We start from the raw sequence: 21939 nt of genomic DNA on the forward strand, positions 1-21939 counted from the left end.
GAAAAAAGCAGGACATTTATTAAAGTGGAAATCAATTCATTGGCAAACAGAACAATTATAGAATGGAGACACTCAAGGCATACCACTTTGAGGGAAACAAACAAAAAAAACCCACAATAAAATAGGTAAACTGTTAGCTATCTTAATTAAGAAAATAAGGGAACAAATGTAATACATAAGGGGTGGGGGCATGTGCACAGAAGAGGAAGAGATAACTTTGCCCAACTGTAGGCAAATGAATTCGAACGACTGGATGAAATGGATGGTTTATGACTGCAGTGAAAATCTCATCAGCCAACTACACAGACCAATTACCACAGAAGATACCAAAAATGTTGTCAAAGAGCTCTTTGCCATACAACCATCAGACTCAGATAACTTCACTAAAGTTTTAAGGAACAAAATTCCAGTGCGATTTAAACTGTCCTAGAGCACAGGAAAAGGAGAGGAATTTCCAGATTCACCAGCATCAACAATATTTTAAAGATAGCATGCAAACACACATACACACATACAAACTATTGGCCAATGTAAATATACTAAAATATGAAATAATCTAGCAATATACTAAAAGAAAAATACACGTGGTTGAGCTTATTTCAGGAAAGCAATGATGGTTCAAAATTATAAAATATATTAATATAATTATCATATTAAAAGATCAAAGGAAAAAAATCATATAGTCATTTCCATATAGGATAATGAAAGGCATGTGATAAAATTCAACATGCATTCCTAATTTTTTAAAAAATAAGGATCAATGGACATTCCTTAACGTAATTAAATATACCTATCTCAACCCAATTCATTATAGCCAATATATTTAACATAACTGTAGATGTACTAGACAATGCAATTAAGACATAAAGAGGTATGCAAATTGGAAGACATGACTGTGCAACTGGAAAACACAAAAAATTAACAGAAATACTATTAAAAACTATAAGAAAATGGGAGTCTGGTAGCTGAGTAGAATATTAACATAATCATTTACTTTCATATATACTAAAATCAGACTACAAACAGAAAAAACGTCCTTAACAATGGTAACAAAAATGAAATGTCTAAGAATGAACTCTTGAAAAATGTACAAGGTAGCTGTAAAGTGAAATGTAAACAAAAAAACTTGAACAGGAACCATTTTTAGATAGGGTACCATGATTTACACTGAAGCTTTAGAATGACAATGTCAAATTTCCCTAAGTTAATCTATAAAAGTAAAGCTGTCCGAAACAATGAAAGTACCGTGGGATTTGTTTCGTGGAATTCAAAGTTCGAATGGAAAATAAGCAATAATATTTTTAAATTACAGTTATTAAAACAGTGTAGGACTCATACAAAAAAAAAAGGAAAGGCGGATAAACTGAAGACAATAGAATTTGAGTCTAGAAACATATCCAAATGATAAGGAAATTTATTATATGATAAAAGGGTAAATTCAAATATTAAGAAAAGAATAGATTTATTTAATAAACAGCTTTCGAATAACTAGGATAACCTGGGGGGAAAAAAGTAGACTTAAATTTAGGATAGAGCAATGATTTAAATGTGAAAAATTAAATAAAAGAAATACCTCACTATACATTTGATATTCAAATTGATTTTTTTCCCTAAAAGATGGGCGTCAGTAGTAAGAGAGAGACTTACTTTTTTACTGTTTGAATCAGGAAGATTTATTAATTAAAAAAAACTGAAACACATAGCAGGAAACAAAACCAAAAAAACTTGTTCATGGCAATATATTCTATAGGGGTCTGAAATGCATCTAAAAATAATATAAGAGAACTGATTGAGTTACTCCATCTTTGAAGATACATCAATCAGAGTCATTTTTTTTCAAAGGCAAAATAATATTCAGGTCCTTAGGGATTATTATCCTCCAGTACTGGTACAAGCTACTACTTTTCTATAAAGCGGTTAAGGAAGAATATCCCTCCCTTTAATTTTTCTTCTAGACACACTACATATTTTATGACCTGAATGTGTATATGCACCAAAAAGAAACAAACAACAACAAAAAAAATAAGGAGAAACTTTGATTTAAAAAGTACCTCAAGGCAATACAAAAAAATGTTATTTTAATTTTTGATACATATTAAAACATTTCAGTCAGTTCTTCCTGACAGCATAACATGACAAATACACAAGACCTCAAACATGCTTTAAAATGACATTCAGCAAAGTATTTAAAATTTAATAAATAGCAATAATCACACACAAATACATTTTTCATACTCAATCATTAAGCTACTAAAACAGACAGCTAAAGAATAAATAAACAGGAATTGACAATAAAAATAATATATGGGGTTTGCAAATCAGTCTACTTAAAATAGGGGGTGATCTGAATATTTTCTTAATTTGTTTTTCAACATGTAGCAATGATCCCCCTCACGAATAAAATATATTGAAAAACTTACTTTCTTACAATAATGCAGTCTTTAAATACAACAAATAAATATAAAATCAGCAAAGCAATTTCAAGTTGTAATAAAAATGTCCCCTCTGATCCCCGCCCCGCCCCCCAAAAGCTATGGAAATATATAGTCATTGTGGTAGCAAATAATAGTATTTAAAGTGATAGTGCGTACGCACTAAACTCATCTGAGACCTTGGTATGATTTTAGTGCAAATCCCTAGGGTCCAATACAAGCATAACCCCATATCAGGGAAAGACATTACCAGTTGGAACTTATCTTGTACAATTTTTGTACATATTTGATAAAGTTCAAGATTTAATGCATAGTAGAACATCTTCATCCACTTAATTCTGTCCCTAAATAGAGATGAAAAAAGAAATAACTTGGGATTTTACAATTTGGTTTGTACCATATTAGTATATTAAAGTTAATATTACAAAATCTATAAAAGTTTTGTTTTTGCCATTAATTTATCTATCTAAATTTACATCACTGCATGTTAAACATAAGAGAAAAATTTTTAGACAGTTTTTTCTCCCTTTGACAAGCTCTTATTGTGATGAAATCCAATTATATTTAGATGAATGTTATACAAATAAAAACACAGGTGAGTATAAGGGTTTTTCCCTCGGGAGGACATTTAACAACTTTAACATCTAGTCTATTAAGTTACAAGATGTACTGGCAAAAGCATAAAGGGTTCAATTAAAAGAAGGTATTTTGTACAAACGTTTTAACGTAGGATAAATAAACTGACAGTCAAATGAGTTTCAGCAGCCATATTTCTACTGTAAACTACAGTACTAGGATAAAAACAATTAGAAACAAATGGAAGAACATTACTGAACAATATGAATACATAATGCATTTTTAGTTGCTAAAACAGCAAACTCTACAGTTCATAGAGTTACAAATTGTTTAATTTAACCATGCGGGCTAACATATAATAATAAGAAATCACCCTGCATCTTTTTTCTCTTTAAATTAAAACCAATTTAATTGTAAAGTTACAAAACAATAAATGGATATTGCTCCAACTCCTACACACTCTCCCTTACGTGATTCGTACCTAACAAAGTAACAACGCCTCATCATCACTGGTTTCATTTTTCAATGCTGCTTCTAGGCAAGTGTCGGGTATCTGGGCAGTGTGGACGATGCCACAGCGCTCACAGGGGCCGTCTCGATGACTTGGCCTTCCTCCAGGGTTTGCTGCACTATATGGTTGTCCAAAGGCTTGTCCTTGATCTGAGGCAAGATCAAGAAGAGGTCTAGAGCAGTCATTCGCGTCAAAGTCTGAAGCTCCATCAGAAGCTGGAATCAGCATTTCGACATCGTCGTCTTCTTCTCTTCCACTGACCCCATTATCAAGTTGTCTCAAAGGACTCTGGTTCTGATTTACAGAGCTTGATCGCCCTAACGTAAAACGTACCCAACGCAGCCCCCGAGTCATACGACTTAGTGCACTCGTGAGCTGCTGACGCGCTGGACTCACACTTGGAGGTTCCACACTTGTCACATCCCTTCCACTATCCTGGTGACCACCTCGGGTACTCTGAGTTGAGGAACTTCCACTTGCTCCCACTGTGGCTTCTACTGCGGTTGTGGGAGGGACTTTTTGGGGCAGAGGAGCTGCGACCCCACCGGATGCTCCTGCCGTATCTCTTCTCTCATTTTCTGTGTCTGTGTCGTCTGACTCCACCGAAAATAAACTTCTATGAGTATGGTTTCTTTCAGGTTCTCTGCTGGTGCTCTGACTAGGGACAACCTCATCTCCATCTGCTGAGACCAGAGCCAATGACCCTGAATGACGTGATCGTGCAAAATTAAAAATACGATTCCAAAGGTTGCTGGATCTGCCTGCCATAGGAAGCCTGATGGAAGTAAATCCAAGCTGGGATCGTACAGCTAGCCTCAGGTTTTCCAAAACAGACGCCTACAAAAAAAAGAGATCCTTAAGATAGCTGACAACGGAATACTAAGATGGAAAACACCCTTCAAATAAGAATGTGTGGCTAAAAATTCTTACTCATTGTTAGGATCTATGCAGGATGAATAAAGTTTTCTTACCTGTCCAGGTTCAACCCACTACAGAATCTGATCTATAACTGGAACCACTGCTCACTGTGTTTAAGATTTTCTTGATACTTCATTTTTTATATGCAACTTTAAATATATGATATATATTATAACAACTATTTTATTTCAAAACTTCAAATAGTAACCAATCCTAAAAGTGTATCGAAGTTGGAAGATAAAATTATTTTATATTTCTTTAGCTAGGAAGGTAGAAGAATGTCCAACCTTATTCACTAAATGACCTAATGCAGTATGGAAACTAAACACTTGGCCTGCTTTTTCTTTTCTTTTCTTTTCTTTTAACATAGAACAAGTTACACTTGATTTATGAAGTCGAAACTTTTTAAAACATGTGAAAATTATATTTCACAGCTAGTTCTCAAGGACTTGTTGAATAATGAATAATGAGGATTTATAAAAAAGGAATTAATACATTTGTTATACAGCACAGGATTTACTAAAGAAACAATACTTGTAATACAGCACAGGAAACAAAGCTAAAGAAATTAATTTGTTGATAGAACTACACGATAGTATCTGAGACATCTGAATTCCTTCTTAATCTTTAAAGATTAAGTTTTATTTTCTACAGCTTCGTGTTAAGCATAAATTATATCTGTAGTCTTTGAAATCGGTGATTTTTAATTAGTACATACGGGAGTGACTTAAAAGTAAAGCTGGGCAGTACATACTGCCCAACTGAAAGGAAATCTACTTTTTTCTAGATGAATGAATTTATGGATTACTTAAAACAAACTCTACAGCATTTATATAAAAACAGTCTTTAAGCTCCATCTAGTGGTTATAAAACGGAGTATTCAAATTTGAGATAAATAGCTTTTTCATCCATCTGGAATTAAATATTGAAAATATAGTATTTCCAGGAAACAATGGTGACTCCACACTCTCCTTCAAATAGTTTTCCTCTGTCAAAATGAATGGCTCTTGCCCTTCCCCTCACAAAGGATAAAGATGAAAACAAGGACGATGTGGCAATGTGTGTTCTCTGTCTCCCTTCATGGCTGGTATTGAATTTATTTGTGATTTCCATTTAGGCCTTTCAACCACAATCTTAGGAATATAACTCGCAGAAAGCTAAGAAGTCATTATCATAGGACTATTTCATAGTCTGGCTTTAATAAAGCACAAACTGCCAATAAGAAATGTGGATATCAGCACACATAGATTTGCTATATGAAGAGTAAGATTTTTCACCTAACTAGGGGGAAAAAAAGTGGTTGACTTCCCTAATGAACTTCTCCACGAGTCTGGCCCTCACCAGTGGTTTAGTGCTGACATTCTAAGGCTTTGTGTGAGCACAGTGTTGGTACATTCAGCAATGAATGAAAGGCTCCTCAGATATCCTTCCCTTCCATCTACCACCCGTCAAGATCAACAACGCCTTCGGCACACTTGGATGCGTTTTTAACATTACACTCTGTCAGAGTGAGGTAAAGCTCTCTTAAGTCTGTTTAATTAAAAACTGCCAATTTAACACTGGATGGATTCTACGAGGGATCTTAGGAATGTTTCAAAAATAATTTTATATATTTCTTCAGTTTATGATGCGGAAGAAAGCATTCCTTGGAAAGCATTTCTATTTTAAATGAGATGGTAATTCAGGAGACTTTCTTTTTAAACACTGCTATGGAAATTTGATAATCTGTTACCTAAAGTTTCTAACTTGGGAGTTTAATCTCATTAACTGAATAAAATCTAGCTCATCATTCAACAATATATTTTATTTTTAAAATATTGTTGAAATAGAGTTCCCTTAACAAGGGTAAATTATGGCCCTAGATAATGGTTTCTTATGTAGTAAAGAATTAAGCCTTATGCAAAGGGAGGTCTGACTTTTATCTCCTGCTTCTGGGACATGCCCTTAACCCTTGGAATGTGATCTATGATAGAAAGGTCATTGACTAGAGCCTTGTGTCAGCCAGGTAGTGAAACTGTGCCTTAGCTGAAGGCTCTGTTTCACACCAACAACATGATGTAAGACGAGGGAGCTTTGAGTCAGCACTATCAGTTGATCTCTGGATGGGCCGGAAGCCGAGATCGGCCTTGTGTGCAAATTAATCATGCCTTTGTGATGAATGGGGCCCCAGTAAAAACCCTGGCACTGAGTCTCAGGAGCGCTTCCTTGGTTGGCAATACTCCTTGTGTACTATCAAGTATTAGTATCAAGAATAATACTGCCCCGACTTTATGGGTCAGAAACTACTGGAGACCCATGTTTGGTGCTCTCTCAAACGCTGCCCATGTGTCTCTTCCTTTGGCTGAATTAATCCGGGCCCTTTCCCTGTAATAAACTCTAATTGTGAGCACAGCTGCTTTCAGGGACCTCCGAGTCCTTCTAGAAGTTACCGAACCTGAGGATGGCTTTGGGGAACTCTGAACTTGCAACTGGTGTTAGAAATGAGGACTGCCTTATGTGAACTGTACCCCCTCCAACTTCACAGCTGGCTAGACCTTGAGGGGTAGCCTCAAGGTACAAGGGTGGATGTCAGTGGATGGAACGGACGCCTTGTCTCCATTCCCACCTGAAAGGAAGCACTCCCATGGCAGGGCCAACAATGTACAGAAGCCACATTTAAGTTTTTCCTCTTTTGCACAGAAAATTCCAATTACTGGAAATTCTGAATTATTTACTTAGTAAATTACATCTAGAAAAATGTTTTAAAACTACAAATTCCCACCAAAGACTTCTCAGAAGATGCAAATAAGGGAATCAGGAATCTCATTTACCAAAAAGGAAATAGTCTTCCATCTTGAACAAAATTAAATCACTGGAAATTATTGCTTTTCAAATTTTCTTAATTCTAATACTGAAGGCAATTTTTATAAATGTTTCTGGATGAATTTACAATTTAAATGTTTATCACTGAAAAACAATTTTTTAAAAAATCGCTAACAGAAATTTAAAGACTTTGAAACATTAATAAGCTAGCTACTATTTAAAGAAAATGGTATGGATTCTTAAACACTGTAAAACCCAGCTGTGAAAAAGTTTTCCCTCAAGCCAGGTAGAAATGCAAACCTCCTTGCAATTACTGTTAACTTATTACTGGTTACTAATACGTTCTTAGCATGTTAACTTTAGTATTCATTCTTAACTTTTCTAAATGTTCTGTTGAAGTAGAAAACAATCTGGAAAACTTTGCTTTTAGTTTTAATGAACTAAATTATCCTAAACTGTAAAATACTTAAGAACCACAAAACCAAATCAGAAGAATAAAAAGTATGTTTTTGTAGTATTTGTTAAAATACAGACAATTATAATTTCAAATCCTCTATATATTTAATCCTTGATTTCACCGCAAAACTTTTGACATAGTCAAGGGTCCTTTTACCATACAGTAAAGCACAGATTTCCTTTTAAGAGGTACTAAAATAGAAATCATGAACTGTAACATACCTGATTAGGTGAACAAACAGGAAAATCTTCAACAGGTGGAATTAAACCCTGAGCAATTAATTGTCCATAAGAAGGAGGAGCTTCTCTTCTTAACAATTCGGCTTCCACTCTTGACAACTGTGTTTCAAATGATCTTGGAGAAGACATAAGGGAATAAAAAGGGTTAACGAAAGGCAAGCCAAAGAAAAAAATTTAAATCAATAATTTAAAAAATGTGAACTTAATATATATGAGAGATAATTTTAAAGGCATTGTCAACCAACATTTTCTGATATCTATACTACCCCTACACTGAAAATACAAGCTTTACACAGGAGCCTGGAAAACCCTGTAAAAGTAAAGGTGCTAGGTCTTCAAACCCCTAAAACAGAGGAGGCTGGAGGATTTCGGTGAAAGTACTGAAAACTCTTAGAAGATACTTTATTCACCAAGTCTGACAAATTTATTTTTCAGATAAGGAAAAGAGTGAAATAAGTCACCAATACACTTTCTGGAACAACCGGTTCTTGAATTCAAGACATCTGAAAGACATCTGACTCTTCAATGTGTCTTATGGTGCAATGTTGTAAAGTTTTCTGGCCATTTTTACTTGCCCAAAGAAAAATGCAGCATGGTACCATGATACTGTGCATCTGTGTGCGTCTATGCTCTCAGCTGTCCGGTACACGCAGTTCTGGGCTGAATCTCTTATTTGTAACCCTCCCGGGACTGAGGGTCATTGTCTCCACATCAGATTCCTAGGGGGCCTCTCTGCCACCAGCTTCCTCAAGGCCCAGTCTATCCTCCACCACGTGGGAGACAATTCCCCCAAAGGACACCCTCTAGTGTCTAACGTTTTCTTACTTACTTAAGAACTCTGATGCGTGGCTCTCACTGAGCTCTGCAACATGACACCAGCCCTGTCTTCGGTCTAATCTCCTATTAGTTCTTTATATGTATGTTATCTTTGGACCAAGTGAATGATGTGCTCACTCTCCTAGCCATGCTGGCATTCCCACTGCTATGCGTTTTCCCAGGCTATTTTTTCAGCTACAAAACCTTTTTCCCATTTACACTACTCACAGGTTTCGAATGGCACTTCTTCAGTGAAAGCCCTTCCATTGGCTTCCTATCCGATTAGTTATCTTTTGACTTTTATACAACTTTGTTTTATAACTCTTAAAACATGTACATTTTTGTCATCTTATTCCAACCACCAATTCCTTCCTTCTAATTGTAAACTGTGAGATTATATCTTACTGATTTTCTATTCATCTGTATAGTGCTTTGAACACAGTAGGTTCTCAAATATCAGAAATTATTAATATTTATAAAAACACAGGTCAAAAAACCAAAACTAAGAGCTATACTTTGTGAAATGCCCACAAATCAGATTAACCTGAAAATAGAAAGTGGTAAATACTGATCACTAATTTTATAAATCATAAACAATACCTATTTCTAAAATACGACTACTGCTAATCACACTAAAGTACTTGTTGTGACTATCTGGGCCATGTTTTTATGGAAGAGAACATAAACCCTATAGTTTTGTCTTGATACTAACCTCCGTTCAAACATTCTCAGAGAGTAAAGCTTACAGGTACATCCCAACGCAATGACGAGCAGCAGACCACAGATAAGGCTCCCTATGACAGCTGCAGTTATGACTCTGGTAGGCACAATCACCGGGCAATTCTCCTCATCGCTGCCATCACCGCAGTCATCCTGAGAATCACACACCCAGCTTTCAAACACACAACGGTTGTTTTTACAATGAAAATTTCCAGGCTGGCAAAAAAAGCAGTTCTTTTCGTCAGAGCCATTTGGGCAATGATTCTGGTAGTTGCAGCGATCAGAACGAGGATAACAGACACCGTTTCGGGAACACGGGAATTCTTCCTTCTGGCACATGGTACAGTTGACTTCGTCCCTCCCGTTTGGGCAATGCCAGTAGCCATCGCAGCGCTGCTGCTCGGTGTAACACCCCCAGTTCCCTCCGCAGGGTATTTCCCATGGCAAACAGAAGCCGTCTACTTGGTAAGTGGCATTAAATCCCCTTGCAGCATTGACTTTATCGGCACAAAAATGGACTCTTATCTGTCCAGAGGAAGAAACAACTGTAAGAGGTGCGTGAGAATCAAAGGCAGTTAACACACGCAAAAGCTTGTGCGGGTTCTCCTCCAACCCATCGTATATTTTGACATAATCGCCATAACCAGTACCGTCGAGCTTAAAGTCTGTGAAGCGTAAAATGACTTTACGATGGTCACCAGTGTCTATTAACCAGGTGCAATTGCTTCCAGGAGGATAAAAGTCTGGATAATTGGGAGAATTAAAAGTACCATAAAAGTATTTTAACCACTGCCCACAAGTCGGCACGTCGCAGTCTATCTCGTCTCCAAGGTCAAGGCAGTCGATGTTTCCGTCACATTTTAAAGATTCGGGGAGACAAGTGTAAACTTTGGTAAACCGAGATAGACACTGGAACTGGTTGTAAGCACAGGGCTGAAAAGCAGCAGACGTTGGAGGATTAGCCTCCTTAGCGCAGGTCTCTTCATCAGAACTGTCTCCGCATTCGTCCATGTTGTTGCATTTCCAGGCCTCTGGTATACACTTTCCATTCCCGCAACGAAACTGATCACAGGCACAGTTTGGTTCCGCAGATTTCCCTGGGAGGAGGGAGGTGGAGAGGTTAAGGAGCAAAAACCATACTCTTTAAATGATATATAACAGCAAATGATATTTTTATAATAAATGTTGATTAAGCCAAAGTGAAAGGGTTTAAAAAATTTTGTTTTAAAAAGCAGGTTAAGTTCTCACGGAAAATTAATATTGGCTCACTAATTATTCAACAATTTAATTTATTAAACATTCATGACTCATTTCATAAAGATCTTTGTAGTTTGTTCTAAAGAGAAGTAACCAATCCTGTTTTCTCAGTTACTTTACTAAAGAACATCTAATAAAATAAGATACATGAACAATTAGGATATATTGCCTTAGAATTTTAAATAACCTGTTGCATAAACATCAAAACGGTAGACATTTTGAAATAAAAAAAATTCATCCATAATAACTACCTTTTCAAATCCATTTTTTCATATTCTTTTCTAGTTGTTTATATATATAAGAATATATATATGTAACACACAATATTTTGCTGTATATATCATAGCTTATTTTGCAAGCCCATTATTTATTTGCATATTTGCTAAGATTATAAGATTAACTTTTTACTGTTTGTTTCATGTAATCATAACACAGCACTTCCATCTTATAATTTCTATTGTTTTAACATAACTGAAAAATATTGCATGAGCTAAAGGTATAAATTTATTCATCAAAATAGGGGAAGGAGACAGAAAAAACTAAAATGCTTATAAAATTCTAATTATCTTAGTGTAACATCCTAAATATAAAACAATAATGAGGTAGGGTAAGAAAACCAAACATTAAATCCATAAACTGACAATATTGGGCCAAGTTTACTTTTTCATTAAAGACTTGTTTTTTGTAAGTAGGTGACAAAAAATGTGCTCCAGAACCTAAATAAATATTACGAGACTTGTTTTGAAGAACAAAAAGGAAATGCAGTATATGTTTGCTAAAGGAGATTTTATAATTTCAGAAGATATGAAATTATTTTCAGGAAAAACTAGACATAACTCTAGTGATTTGAGTTATTCACATTTGTGTGATGTGGTCACCCTTTCCGGATAAAGTTTATAAATAGCAAAGCAAGACTTCTGAAACTAAGAACTATGAAGGTGAAACAGTATGTCTTTTTGTAAAGACAATGGTAATTCTTAAACACACAAAAAAATTCTTAAGTAATTTTCGGAATATGGGTAAGCACCAGAGGGAGAAAAAGGTCTTTTAAACTAAATGTATTTAAAATATTTATAAGAAAATTGACCTTAGTTTATAAAATTAATCATTTTGTTAGGATTATACAAAACACCTTTTTAAGACTCAGCTCTAAGGCACCTGAACTTTTAGTTTCTAATTCTTCAATCACAACTGCCTTGAGAACTTGGTCACAATTAAATGGACAGTATTAGAAGACCTGGCTGAAGTGACTGGGCAGTTAATACTACAGAATTCTGATCAGTGTCTTATTAAAAACACACCTGGGGTGCTAGAGTAATTAGGGGGATCACTTCATAAACTATATCAATGTCTAACCAATGTACTGTATACCTGAAACTAACATGAAAAAAATCACACCTGAAAAATATGCCAGTCTGAAACCCTTTCTAGAGACACTGTCGTCAGAGTGGAACCTGATCCAGATGCGGTCTTGTGAAGAAATATATGGCGGGGGAATTGCGGAGCCGCAAGCTCGGTAACTTTCAATATTCTTGTATGTTTCTATAGTCAGCCAGTCCAAACTGCATCTTCTGGATCCTTGAATATCAAAATCCTGAAAACTACAAATAAAAAGTCAGAAAGGGGTATTTGAAAGAGTAATTTTGGAAAAAAGGTTTAGAAAATTATCATAATAAAACATAACTGAGGACTTTATTAAAAGCCTCCATATAGTTATTGATTCTCCTGGGTTTTCCAGACATACAGCCATATCATCAACAAATAATAATACTGCTTCTACATTCCTAATATTTGTATCTCTTTCCCAGATTCCAGAGTAATACTTCTTTGTAAGTAAGTAATGTCAGATTCTAAAACATTGCTAAGAAACAGATGACGGTGGGCACCTTTTTCCTTTTCTTCTTTCTGTGTGTATATGTTTAGGAAAGACCACTTCTAATTCAGAACACACTAAATTGTTCTGTGTTTGAACTCAAAATATTACTCTATAATCTGATGAACTGAAGTACACACAGGAAAAGTCAGCCTTCTCCTAGATTAGACTGGTTCATCTGCTTGCTTAGTGAAAAGTCTGTAGCTTACATTTTCAGGAGAGCAAATGGCACAAATCTGAGCAAAGTAAAAAAGAAAGAAAAGAAAGAAAAGAAAGAAAGAAAAAGAAAAAGAAAGAAAATGAACAAATTTTTCAGTAAAAAGTCCCAGAGTCTGAAAATACTTTTTAAAATGTTACTATATTGCCAAACATTATCTTGTAGTTCTTAAAATACGGACATGAGTAAAGGGCAAAACAAAGTCAAGTAAATAAGAGCACATACAAAACTAGTCATTGCTATGAAAAAAGAGAAACCAAAATATCGTTTTCCAGTAACGTGTGTCACCAAAAAGTGAAGATCTGACTTCATCTGCCTCTGCCTTACGCTGTGACAATTTAACTATCCAAGGATTATTAAACCAGGATATTTCCTCTTCAAATATTCTGAATAACTGTAACAAAGACTGATAGATGATTTGATTGTTCCAGATTTTCACTATTATAAACAATGCTCTGAAGAATCTTTATCCATGTATCTCTCTTGATACACATATCTAAGCACTTCTCTGGGTCATACTTTTCTACAAGTGGAATTGCTAAGTCAAAAGACAATCACACTTTAAATGTGACAGACACTAAGAAAAATGTTTATATCAATCGCAATTCCACTGAGTGTGTAGAAAGTATCTTATACCTCACAACTCTGGCAAAATAAAATATTCTAATTAAAAAAAATTGTTACGAATAAGGTGGAAAAAAGATTATTATTGTCCTATTTTGCATTTATTTACTGAGACTGAAACACTTTTTCCTATGTTTATTAGCTACTTCTATTTCTTTTCCTGTGAATTGCCTTATTATATCCTTCATCCATTAAAAATTACTCTTATTTTTCAAAGAGCTCTCTAATGGTATAAAATTGTACCTGTCTGGAGTATATCTGTTATGAAAGATATCCGTACATTTACACACATTCTAACAGTTACTATAGGTCTTTTTAATTTTAGTAATTAGTGGGCATGAAATGGCATCTCTCGTTGTGGTTTTACATACACTTCCTTGAAGAAGAGCAATATTGAACATCTTTTCTGTGCTTATTGGCCATTCTTATATCTTCTGTAAAGTGTCTGTTCAAGTCTTTTGCTCATTTTAAAAAAATGGGGTTTCTTCTTGAGTTACAAAAATTCCTTTTATAGTCTTGATTCAAGTCCTTTGTATGATACAAATATTGCTAATATTTTCTTCTAGCCTGCATAGATTGTCTTCATTTTCTTAATGGTATCTTTTGATGAGCATATGTTTTTAATTTGTTTTGATGAAACCTAATTTATCATTTTTTTCTTTTATGTTTAGTGCTTTTAGTGCTCTAAGATACCTCTGCCTACCCCAAGATCAAAGATATTCAGTAATGTCTTCTAATAGTTTAGAGTTTTAGTTTTTGCGTTCATACCTAGCATTTATCTTGAATTGATTTTTGTGTGTCTTGGGGATAGGTTGAGATTCTTATACTAATTTTTGTTCTATTATGCAGCTAAACTACTGTCTGATTACCCTGAACTTGTGGGGGTTTGGTTTTATACTTTGTGAGTTTGTTCAACTTTGTCCTTAGTCTAAGGTGAACTCTTAATTTTATGACATTGTTTTTATAAAGTATAGTATCTCTAGGGTTCAAAAAAGAACTTGAAGGAATTTACCAAGCCCCTCAAACTCAGCAGATTTCAAATGACGAACTCTGCCTCCGCTGTGATGGACAGGGATCAAACCCGAACGGCCTCAGCCACAGTGCATAGCAGCGGAAAGCCTTGCAGGTCTTGTCCTACTGGGCTCCTTCTAGTCTCTTTTAAAAATGCGGTTCTGGGGCCAGCCAAAGATTTGAGAATTTATGTGCTGATACAGGGCTTCCTGCTTTGTTGCTCTCTCATTTCTAGGGTTTGCTGTTTCAATTTCCAGGCACTCTGGCAGCCTAGACTCCATCCTCTGACACCTCCAGTTGATGCTGTGGCGATGTGACTGAGTTCTAGTCTCTCCATTACGATGGACTGGGAAGCCGACGGGAAACAAACGTCTTATCCACTGTGGTTTCCTTCTTTCAAAAGTCTGAACCCCCTGTAGTTTCTTCCAGCTTTTGATTACTCACCAGTGCCTTCAAAGGGTTTTTTTTTTTTTTTTAAACATTTTATCCAAAGTTGATAATTCTTTATGGGAAAGCTAATGCCCTTCAAGCTAGGGAATCCCTTAACATACTTTTAATCCACTAAAATGTTTAAGATTCATAAAAGTAAGTTTTAAATCAATGCCTTAAAGCTGTATATTTTTCTGTAAATATTCTTTCAATTATCTTCCAATAGTTTTAATCTGTAATACTTTCACTATGGAAACAAACATATCATTTAAAAATATTTTGTGTGTTCCACTGTGATTTCTGTCTCTAATACAGAAGTTATTTAGTAATAAATTTCCAAAAATGTGGGTATTATTCCGCCCCCTCACCTGTTTTTTTATTGTGGGCTTAACTGCATTGTTGCCAGAGAACACAATCTGAATGATAAAGTCTTAGATGTGCATTCAGAATTACTTTGTGATATAACAAAATTTTTTAAAATAAATGTTCCATATGTCTTTGAAAGAATATGTATTCTCTATTCATTGAAATAGGTAAAAACATTATACTAGTATATAAAACATGCTCCTACTAGATTAAGCTAATTAATTTTATCAGATCTTCTGTATCTTTACTAATTTTTTCCTGTTCACTCTATTAAATTCTAATCAAAGAGATATGTATAAACTTCCACTGTAACTGTGAATTAGTCAAGCTTGCTTGGTAACTCCCCACGTGTATTTTACGCTGTGATATTAGGTACACAAGGTTACAAGGTTTACCACAAGTCTGCCTTCCTAGTGGATCACTTCACCATTACGAATATTTTGTGCCTTAAGCTCACTCACATCTGATATTACTCTCCCTACATTAGCTTTCTCTTGATCGGTATTTACAAGGCTTATCTTTTTCTATCCCCCTTTTTTAGACTTTCTGCATTAGTTTTGTTTTAGGTATGCTATTATAAACGTTTCCATAAGGTCTGTCTTTTAAAAGTTAAATGAGTTTTCTATTGACTAGCCTTTCTATTTGGGAGAGTTCTCTATTTCTTCCTTTCCTGTCTTCTTTTGTATTACTAGGATTTTGCCTTTTTAAAAAGTACTTTTTCCTCTACTAGGTGCTATTTCTATTTTTTTAGTAGTTATCTTTAGATGTTATATTTCAAATACTAAAACACATTTGTTCTAATAAAGTTCAAGTAAGAATGTGTTTTTATTCTCTCAATTTGGTGGAAAATTTACATACTGATTTTCATCAATATCTTAACTGAAATTTTGCATTCTTTTCACTTATGAATATAAACAACAAACCATGATAATATTTACATTTATAGTACCTATCACTCTATCACCAATAGAAATCACATATAATTTCACATTGCATTTCAGTTTTAATAGGCATCTGGAATAACTATTTACAGTCCAAACCACTTTGAAATTCAGTCGTTGTCAGAATCATCGCTTGCTTGCTAATGTTAATAAATATATATAACTATATGACAAATCTTAAAAAATATCTCATAGCTATATTCCAATATAATTGGTTCCCTCTGTAACATTATGTATTTTATTTTATGAATTTAAAACATTATTCTGGGAAAGGATCTACAGGTTTCAACTAACTACCAAGAGTTCATAGCATAAAAAAGATTAAGAAAAACTGCTATATTGAAGTTTACAGTATCTAGAGTAAATTTGTGTTCCAATTTAATTTTGTTGGCTGTTTTTGTTAGTATTAAACTTTTTTTCATACATTCTGGAAATCTGGGTTGCAGGCTTATTTTACACGTTTTCTGGTGCTCTCTTTTAAAAAAATCTTCTGTCCCTCTAGATTCTCCTGTATGTTTCTGTAGCTACCACCACCTGGGTCTACATTCCAGAGCCTGTCTTAACATGGTGGCTCAGCGTATTACAGACCCTGTCAGGGAGAGTCAGTATGTGACTGAGTAAAATTCCTATTTGTTAGGGTATGTCCTCACACATCTCTAAGCTCTCAGCCCCACACAACTTCAGGCAATGGTTAGTGGAAGTTCTTCTCAGCCTCCTTTCATGGGCAAATTATCCTGACTCCGCTCCTGGCTTCAAGCAGGGAACCAGAGCCCAGACTTCATCCTCTATGGATAAGGCAGACTTTGTTGATTTTGGAAGGTTTCAAAGGAAGGGAGTGAAGTAAAAATGCCTTTATATCACCATCTTCAACTATTTTTATAAGAAGAGTTCTAAGTATTATTTGTTTATAGTCTGTAATTTTAGTTTCCCTATTTTATCTAGCTTTTAATTTCATTTTAAACTCAGGAGTGAATGTTGGTTTTCTTTTTACCAAAATGCTTTAAAACGTCTATCTATTCTAGATAATTATACTTGGACTTGTTAATATAGTAAATTAATTAAAAATTCCTAACATTGACTCATTTGCATATCTAAATGAACTGCATTTGATAATGGTATAAAAAGTCTTTTGAACAATTTACTTAAGATTTTCCATTAATATTCACAAGTAAAATTTGACTATCTTTGTGTATATGTACATAATAACTTCGGTATTACCATGATAATAATTTCAGTAAAAACTAGGACAACTACTAAAATCACTTTCTGATCTTATTAGGCTGTGTAAATCCAAATTCATTAACTCCTTCCAGAATCTGGGAAATCTTCATTTAAATGTGGCGCTCACCTCTGGTTTTGTTTTGCATTTCAGTACTGTACTTGGTTTTTAAGTGCAGCTTCCTTGTGAAATCTCAAGGATCCAACACATGATCAGAACCAGATGGCAGTATTCCACTGAGCCTCCTTTGTGCTGGCAGGAATTTCTAAGTTTTACATAACTGAGCTGGTAGGCTGCAAATTTAATTTTGGGGCTGGATTTTTAGGTTAAAAGATAGAAATGTCCAAAAATTTTAGTTTTATGTTGAAAAAATATCCAATGTTTAGAACTGCTATGGTAAAAATGTTATTTTGTATGCACATTTATACTTAGTCATATTATAAGTAACGAAAAATAGGCATATTGCTCAGATTACAGCATTGGTTTTTCTGCAGAAGGATAATCTTAATGACACATCCTACCAATCCATCAGGCAAGAGAATCACACTTCTCACACGGGAGTGAAAGCAGCCTCTACAAGTTCAGCTCCAGTGTTCCAGAAGATGTGGCCTGGGGCTGAAGGGACCAAAGAAAAACAAACCATATGGTCTTGTTTTATGGCTTCTACAGAAAAATGGGGATAGACCACAATTGTGTTTCTCAAGAGAATGGTTCTCTCTGTAGTTAATGGATATGAGAAAAGAAGATGGGAAAACATTCAAAAGCAGGCTAAATTTACAATCTCATTTTTAAAAAGTGTTAAATGAAGGGATTGAAGTCTATGATTTGCAAAGTCTCTTCTAAAGTTCCATGATTTTTACCTATAAAAATATTATCAATGAAAATGTCGACGATGCCTTTGTGCTGTTGCAGAATGCTGCCTGTGTCAGGAATGGCATTCTCACTTGTGTTTCAGTCCAACCACAGTTCTCAGGCACACAACTTTTCTTTCCCCCTCAGGCAAATTTTTTTGTCTGACAGCCTTGATATAATTTCCCTAAGGAAGCAATATCTAGTTCCACTGAATATTTTCTCCGTAATATCTTATCCTGACAATTTTTCTCTGTTATTTTAAATGTTTTTCAAAATGAATCTTAATTTTTCTTACATATATTTATTCTTAGATTCTTAAACTTATGGCTATTACTCCTAGGAGTATCTTCCACTTTTGCTTTAACTCATTAAGGTCTCTACTAACAAGACCAAGGTTATGGGCTAGATCTCAAAGTGAATTAAGAGTTTGGTTTGTCCCATGGCCAAAGAGTATACTCTTGAACTTAATAAGCTATTTTGCAAATGTGTACCTTTTGTTAAAATGTGGCCTAGAAGGATACAGATGGTTCTGTGCAAATCCATTACTATCATCAGGAAATATTCAAAATACATGCCCTAATAGCAGAGCAAGGATGGATCATTGTTCTTACCCTTAAGATGATACTGATAACTATAATTTGTTACATTTTCTGAAAATCATCTTTTTATAATATTGCATGTTGAGTGATGATACTTAGAAATAGAATCTGTATTCTGTAGTAAAATAGTACATAATAATATAGAAATATGCCAGAATACCTTATAGTAATGATTTCCCCTGGGTTTGCCCTTATAAGCCAGCTACAGTTGATCTTGGTAGGATATTCAGAAGGCCAGCCTGGGCTTGTGATTATACCACTTGGTGCTCGAATTTGTTCTGGAGTCTCTCCACAAGCTGTAAGATAGCCAAAGCAATCTTAGTTAATTATTATACATTAAAATAAAGCATTAAGTAAATTAGTGTTTATTAAAAAAAAAACCAACACTTCAGACATCAAATCATATACAATGAAATATTGTTTTATCAACTTCAAAAAGTTTTTATTATTTTAATGGGATATTTTATTTTTCTCCTTTTTAGTCAAAGTACCTTATCCTAATTAAGTACACATTTTGGGGAGGCAGAAAAGGTGTTTGGATCTTGAAATAATTTAAGAGTCAGAATTATTAGCTGTAGCCTTGGAAATCAACTGATTGTTCCATCCATCCATCCATCCACTCATCCACCCACCCATCTATCCATCCTTTTCTCGAAACTCATCTTTTAAATTTATTTTCTTTATTATAAACTACCTAAAGTTCAATATTTACTGAACTACTATGTTTAGATCATTAGGAGTATCATTTTGCTTTCTGGACACTAAATAAAACACTATTATATAAATAGTCTTCTAAAAATAATTAAGGGAAAGCAGAGTTAAACATGATAGTAAAATGCATGATTGTTAAATAGTGGATAATTGGATACAGACAATCAAATATTCAAAATAATTGCAAAGTAATTATTTATTTTATTAGTATTTCCAAATTTTATTAAGGGTCATAAATGATTCCTAAATTATTTTAATAATAAAGGTTTGAAATGGTGGTTAAAATATCATGTGTGACCAGATATTTAACTATCACAGAAAAATATAGAATAAATTCAAACTACTGACACCCCTGGATTATTCTCCTTGTTTATCTTGAACTCCCACAGTAATATAGTCAGCATTTTATGTATTCATAATTCAGCTGATCATCTGACAATTTATTCTCTCTTAATTTAAAAAAGTCACTGGGCTACAAAAAAATATGTAATGAAAGTTTAAGTCTTCAGTAAAATTTAAAATCCTAGAACCTCTTATTTGGTACAATTTTAACAAATTGGAATATCTGATTTGTAATATAACAGATTAAAAGTGACAAATTAGGAGGAGAGTAGCTGCTAGGGGTGCACAGGCAGTTATCAGGAGCAATGGAGGCAATTTTCAGAAAAATAATAAAAAGTATGTACTGAACTGAAAAACCAGGAGAGCTCAGAACTGGTACAATATCACCTGTCTTCCCAAAAGTACGAGAAGACTCTCATTACATAATAATTAGGAGTCATACCCAGCTAAAGGAGCTGAGTGAATAAATGAATCATTGCAAGTGAAGTGCATGATACAATACATAGCCTGAACCTTCATGCTTGAGTTCTGCTGTTAGTTAAAAATTAAAATTAGGTAACCCAATTTGTAGATAGGCAAGTATCCCTATTACAATGATAATTTGGAAAATTGACATTTTTTTTTTTTTCTGCTAAGAGGTTATAGTCTCTTCGATTTAGGTTAGAATGCTAGGAAATATACTGTGCAATTTTAAAAACTTTTATGCATATTATCAAAATAAAGCAAGCTATATTGCTTAACCAATCTTTACTTCTACAGAGTAACCCATTTCCTGAAGAAAACATGCAAGTAAGGTTTTAAAAGCATATTTTGCTACAAGTAAAATTGGTCATGCCTAAAATGGGTCTACCTTGGAATTAGGGTACATTGCTAAAGGGATCTTAGTGCCAATCACCTTTAGAACATAGAGATTCACGGCACGGTATATAAGGATATAATAGACTCAGAGCCTAGCACACATCTTACTGCTCACCCACAGTCAAAGCTTCCAATGTCTTTTTTTGCTACATTTCATTAAAAGTAAAATTTCTTTTACAAAAATTATTTTAAATTTTAATAATACTTTAGAAAAAGACTTTCGGATACTTTAATTTTAATGAATGACATACTTCTGGAAAAAAATTTTAACCCAATGTGATTCTAATTTAAGAACTTATTAACAATGAAGTGCCAGAGTTTTGCTTTCCAACTATGTTCTAATGAGTTATCGCAATAATTAATGAAAAGATACTCCATCATTCAAAGCCATTTTTCTTTTTTAATTATCTCTTGCCAAAGCATTCTAGAGTGGTTTATTGAAGAAATTCTTAAATTCATGACAATAAAAAACAACATACAAACAAATAAGCAAAAATCATCATCTCTCTCCCAGAAAACTGCTCATTTTCTTTAAAAGACTTATCTACATTAAACAATACAATTTTGAGTTCAATTATATTTAACCTAAAATCATAATACTGTACTGGCACTGGCACATAAGTACTCAAATACTTATTAGCTGATTTAACAGCAATGGGATACATAGGAAAACTAGGTGGGAACAATTTACGACAAAGCAGACAGTTGTAAACCTTTAAATGAATAGAGTAGATATAGAGTAAAAAAAACTACAAAGAATTTCATTAAACTTTTGTTTTATTAGGTTTTGTTTAAAAAAAATCTCTCCGCCCTGCCCCCCCGCCCCCCAATACTTGAGAAACCCATAGGTGGTGCTCTTAAACCAAAAACTAAAGAATTTGTGTTCTGATATTAATGCTCAAATATACTGCTGTAAATACTTTATTTTTACACAAATGCCCAAGGATAAGACCCACTATCCATAAGAATGGTTATTTTAGAATTCGCTATCTTAACATTTCTAATTCAATAAGCATTTTAAAAATAAAACTATAATAATATCATATAACGTTTCTCCCTTAACTGGTTATATATATTTTGATATGTAAATTTTGCCCATTTGCAACATGAATCTGGCATTTTGTTTCAGATCCATCCAGTGTCTTTATCAATACATTTCTGGGCATACA

At 34.1% G+C, this 21939-nt stretch overlaps 1 protein-coding gene across 2 annotated transcripts in view; it reads right to left on the reverse strand.

The window, feature by feature from the left end:
• The window catches only part of LRP12 (LDL receptor related protein 12), a 68215-nt gene continuing 46276 nt past the window's right edge, over positions 1-21939 (reverse strand). For both annotated transcript variants that reach the window (XM_016147456.2, XM_016147455.2), the window contains 5 exons: positions 19020-19155; positions 12127-12329; positions 9464-10568; positions 7918-8050; positions 1-4356 (listed from right to left, as the gene is read on the reverse strand). In XM_016147456.2, the coding sequence (XP_016002942.1) occupies positions 3490-4356; positions 7918-8050; positions 9464-10568; positions 12127-12329; positions 19020-19155 (2444 nt within the window). In that variant the 3' untranslated portion in view covers positions 1-3489. The remainder of the gene's footprint in view (positions 4357-7917; positions 8051-9463; positions 10569-12126; positions 12330-19019; positions 19156-21939) is intronic.

This window comes from Rousettus aegyptiacus, unplaced genomic scaffold, assembly GCF_014176215.1.
Source record: "Rousettus aegyptiacus isolate mRouAeg1 unplaced genomic scaffold, mRouAeg1.p scaffold_m13_p_15, whole genome shotgun sequence".
NCBI classification, from domain to species: domain Eukaryota; kingdom Metazoa; phylum Chordata; class Mammalia; order Chiroptera; family Pteropodidae; genus Rousettus; species Rousettus aegyptiacus.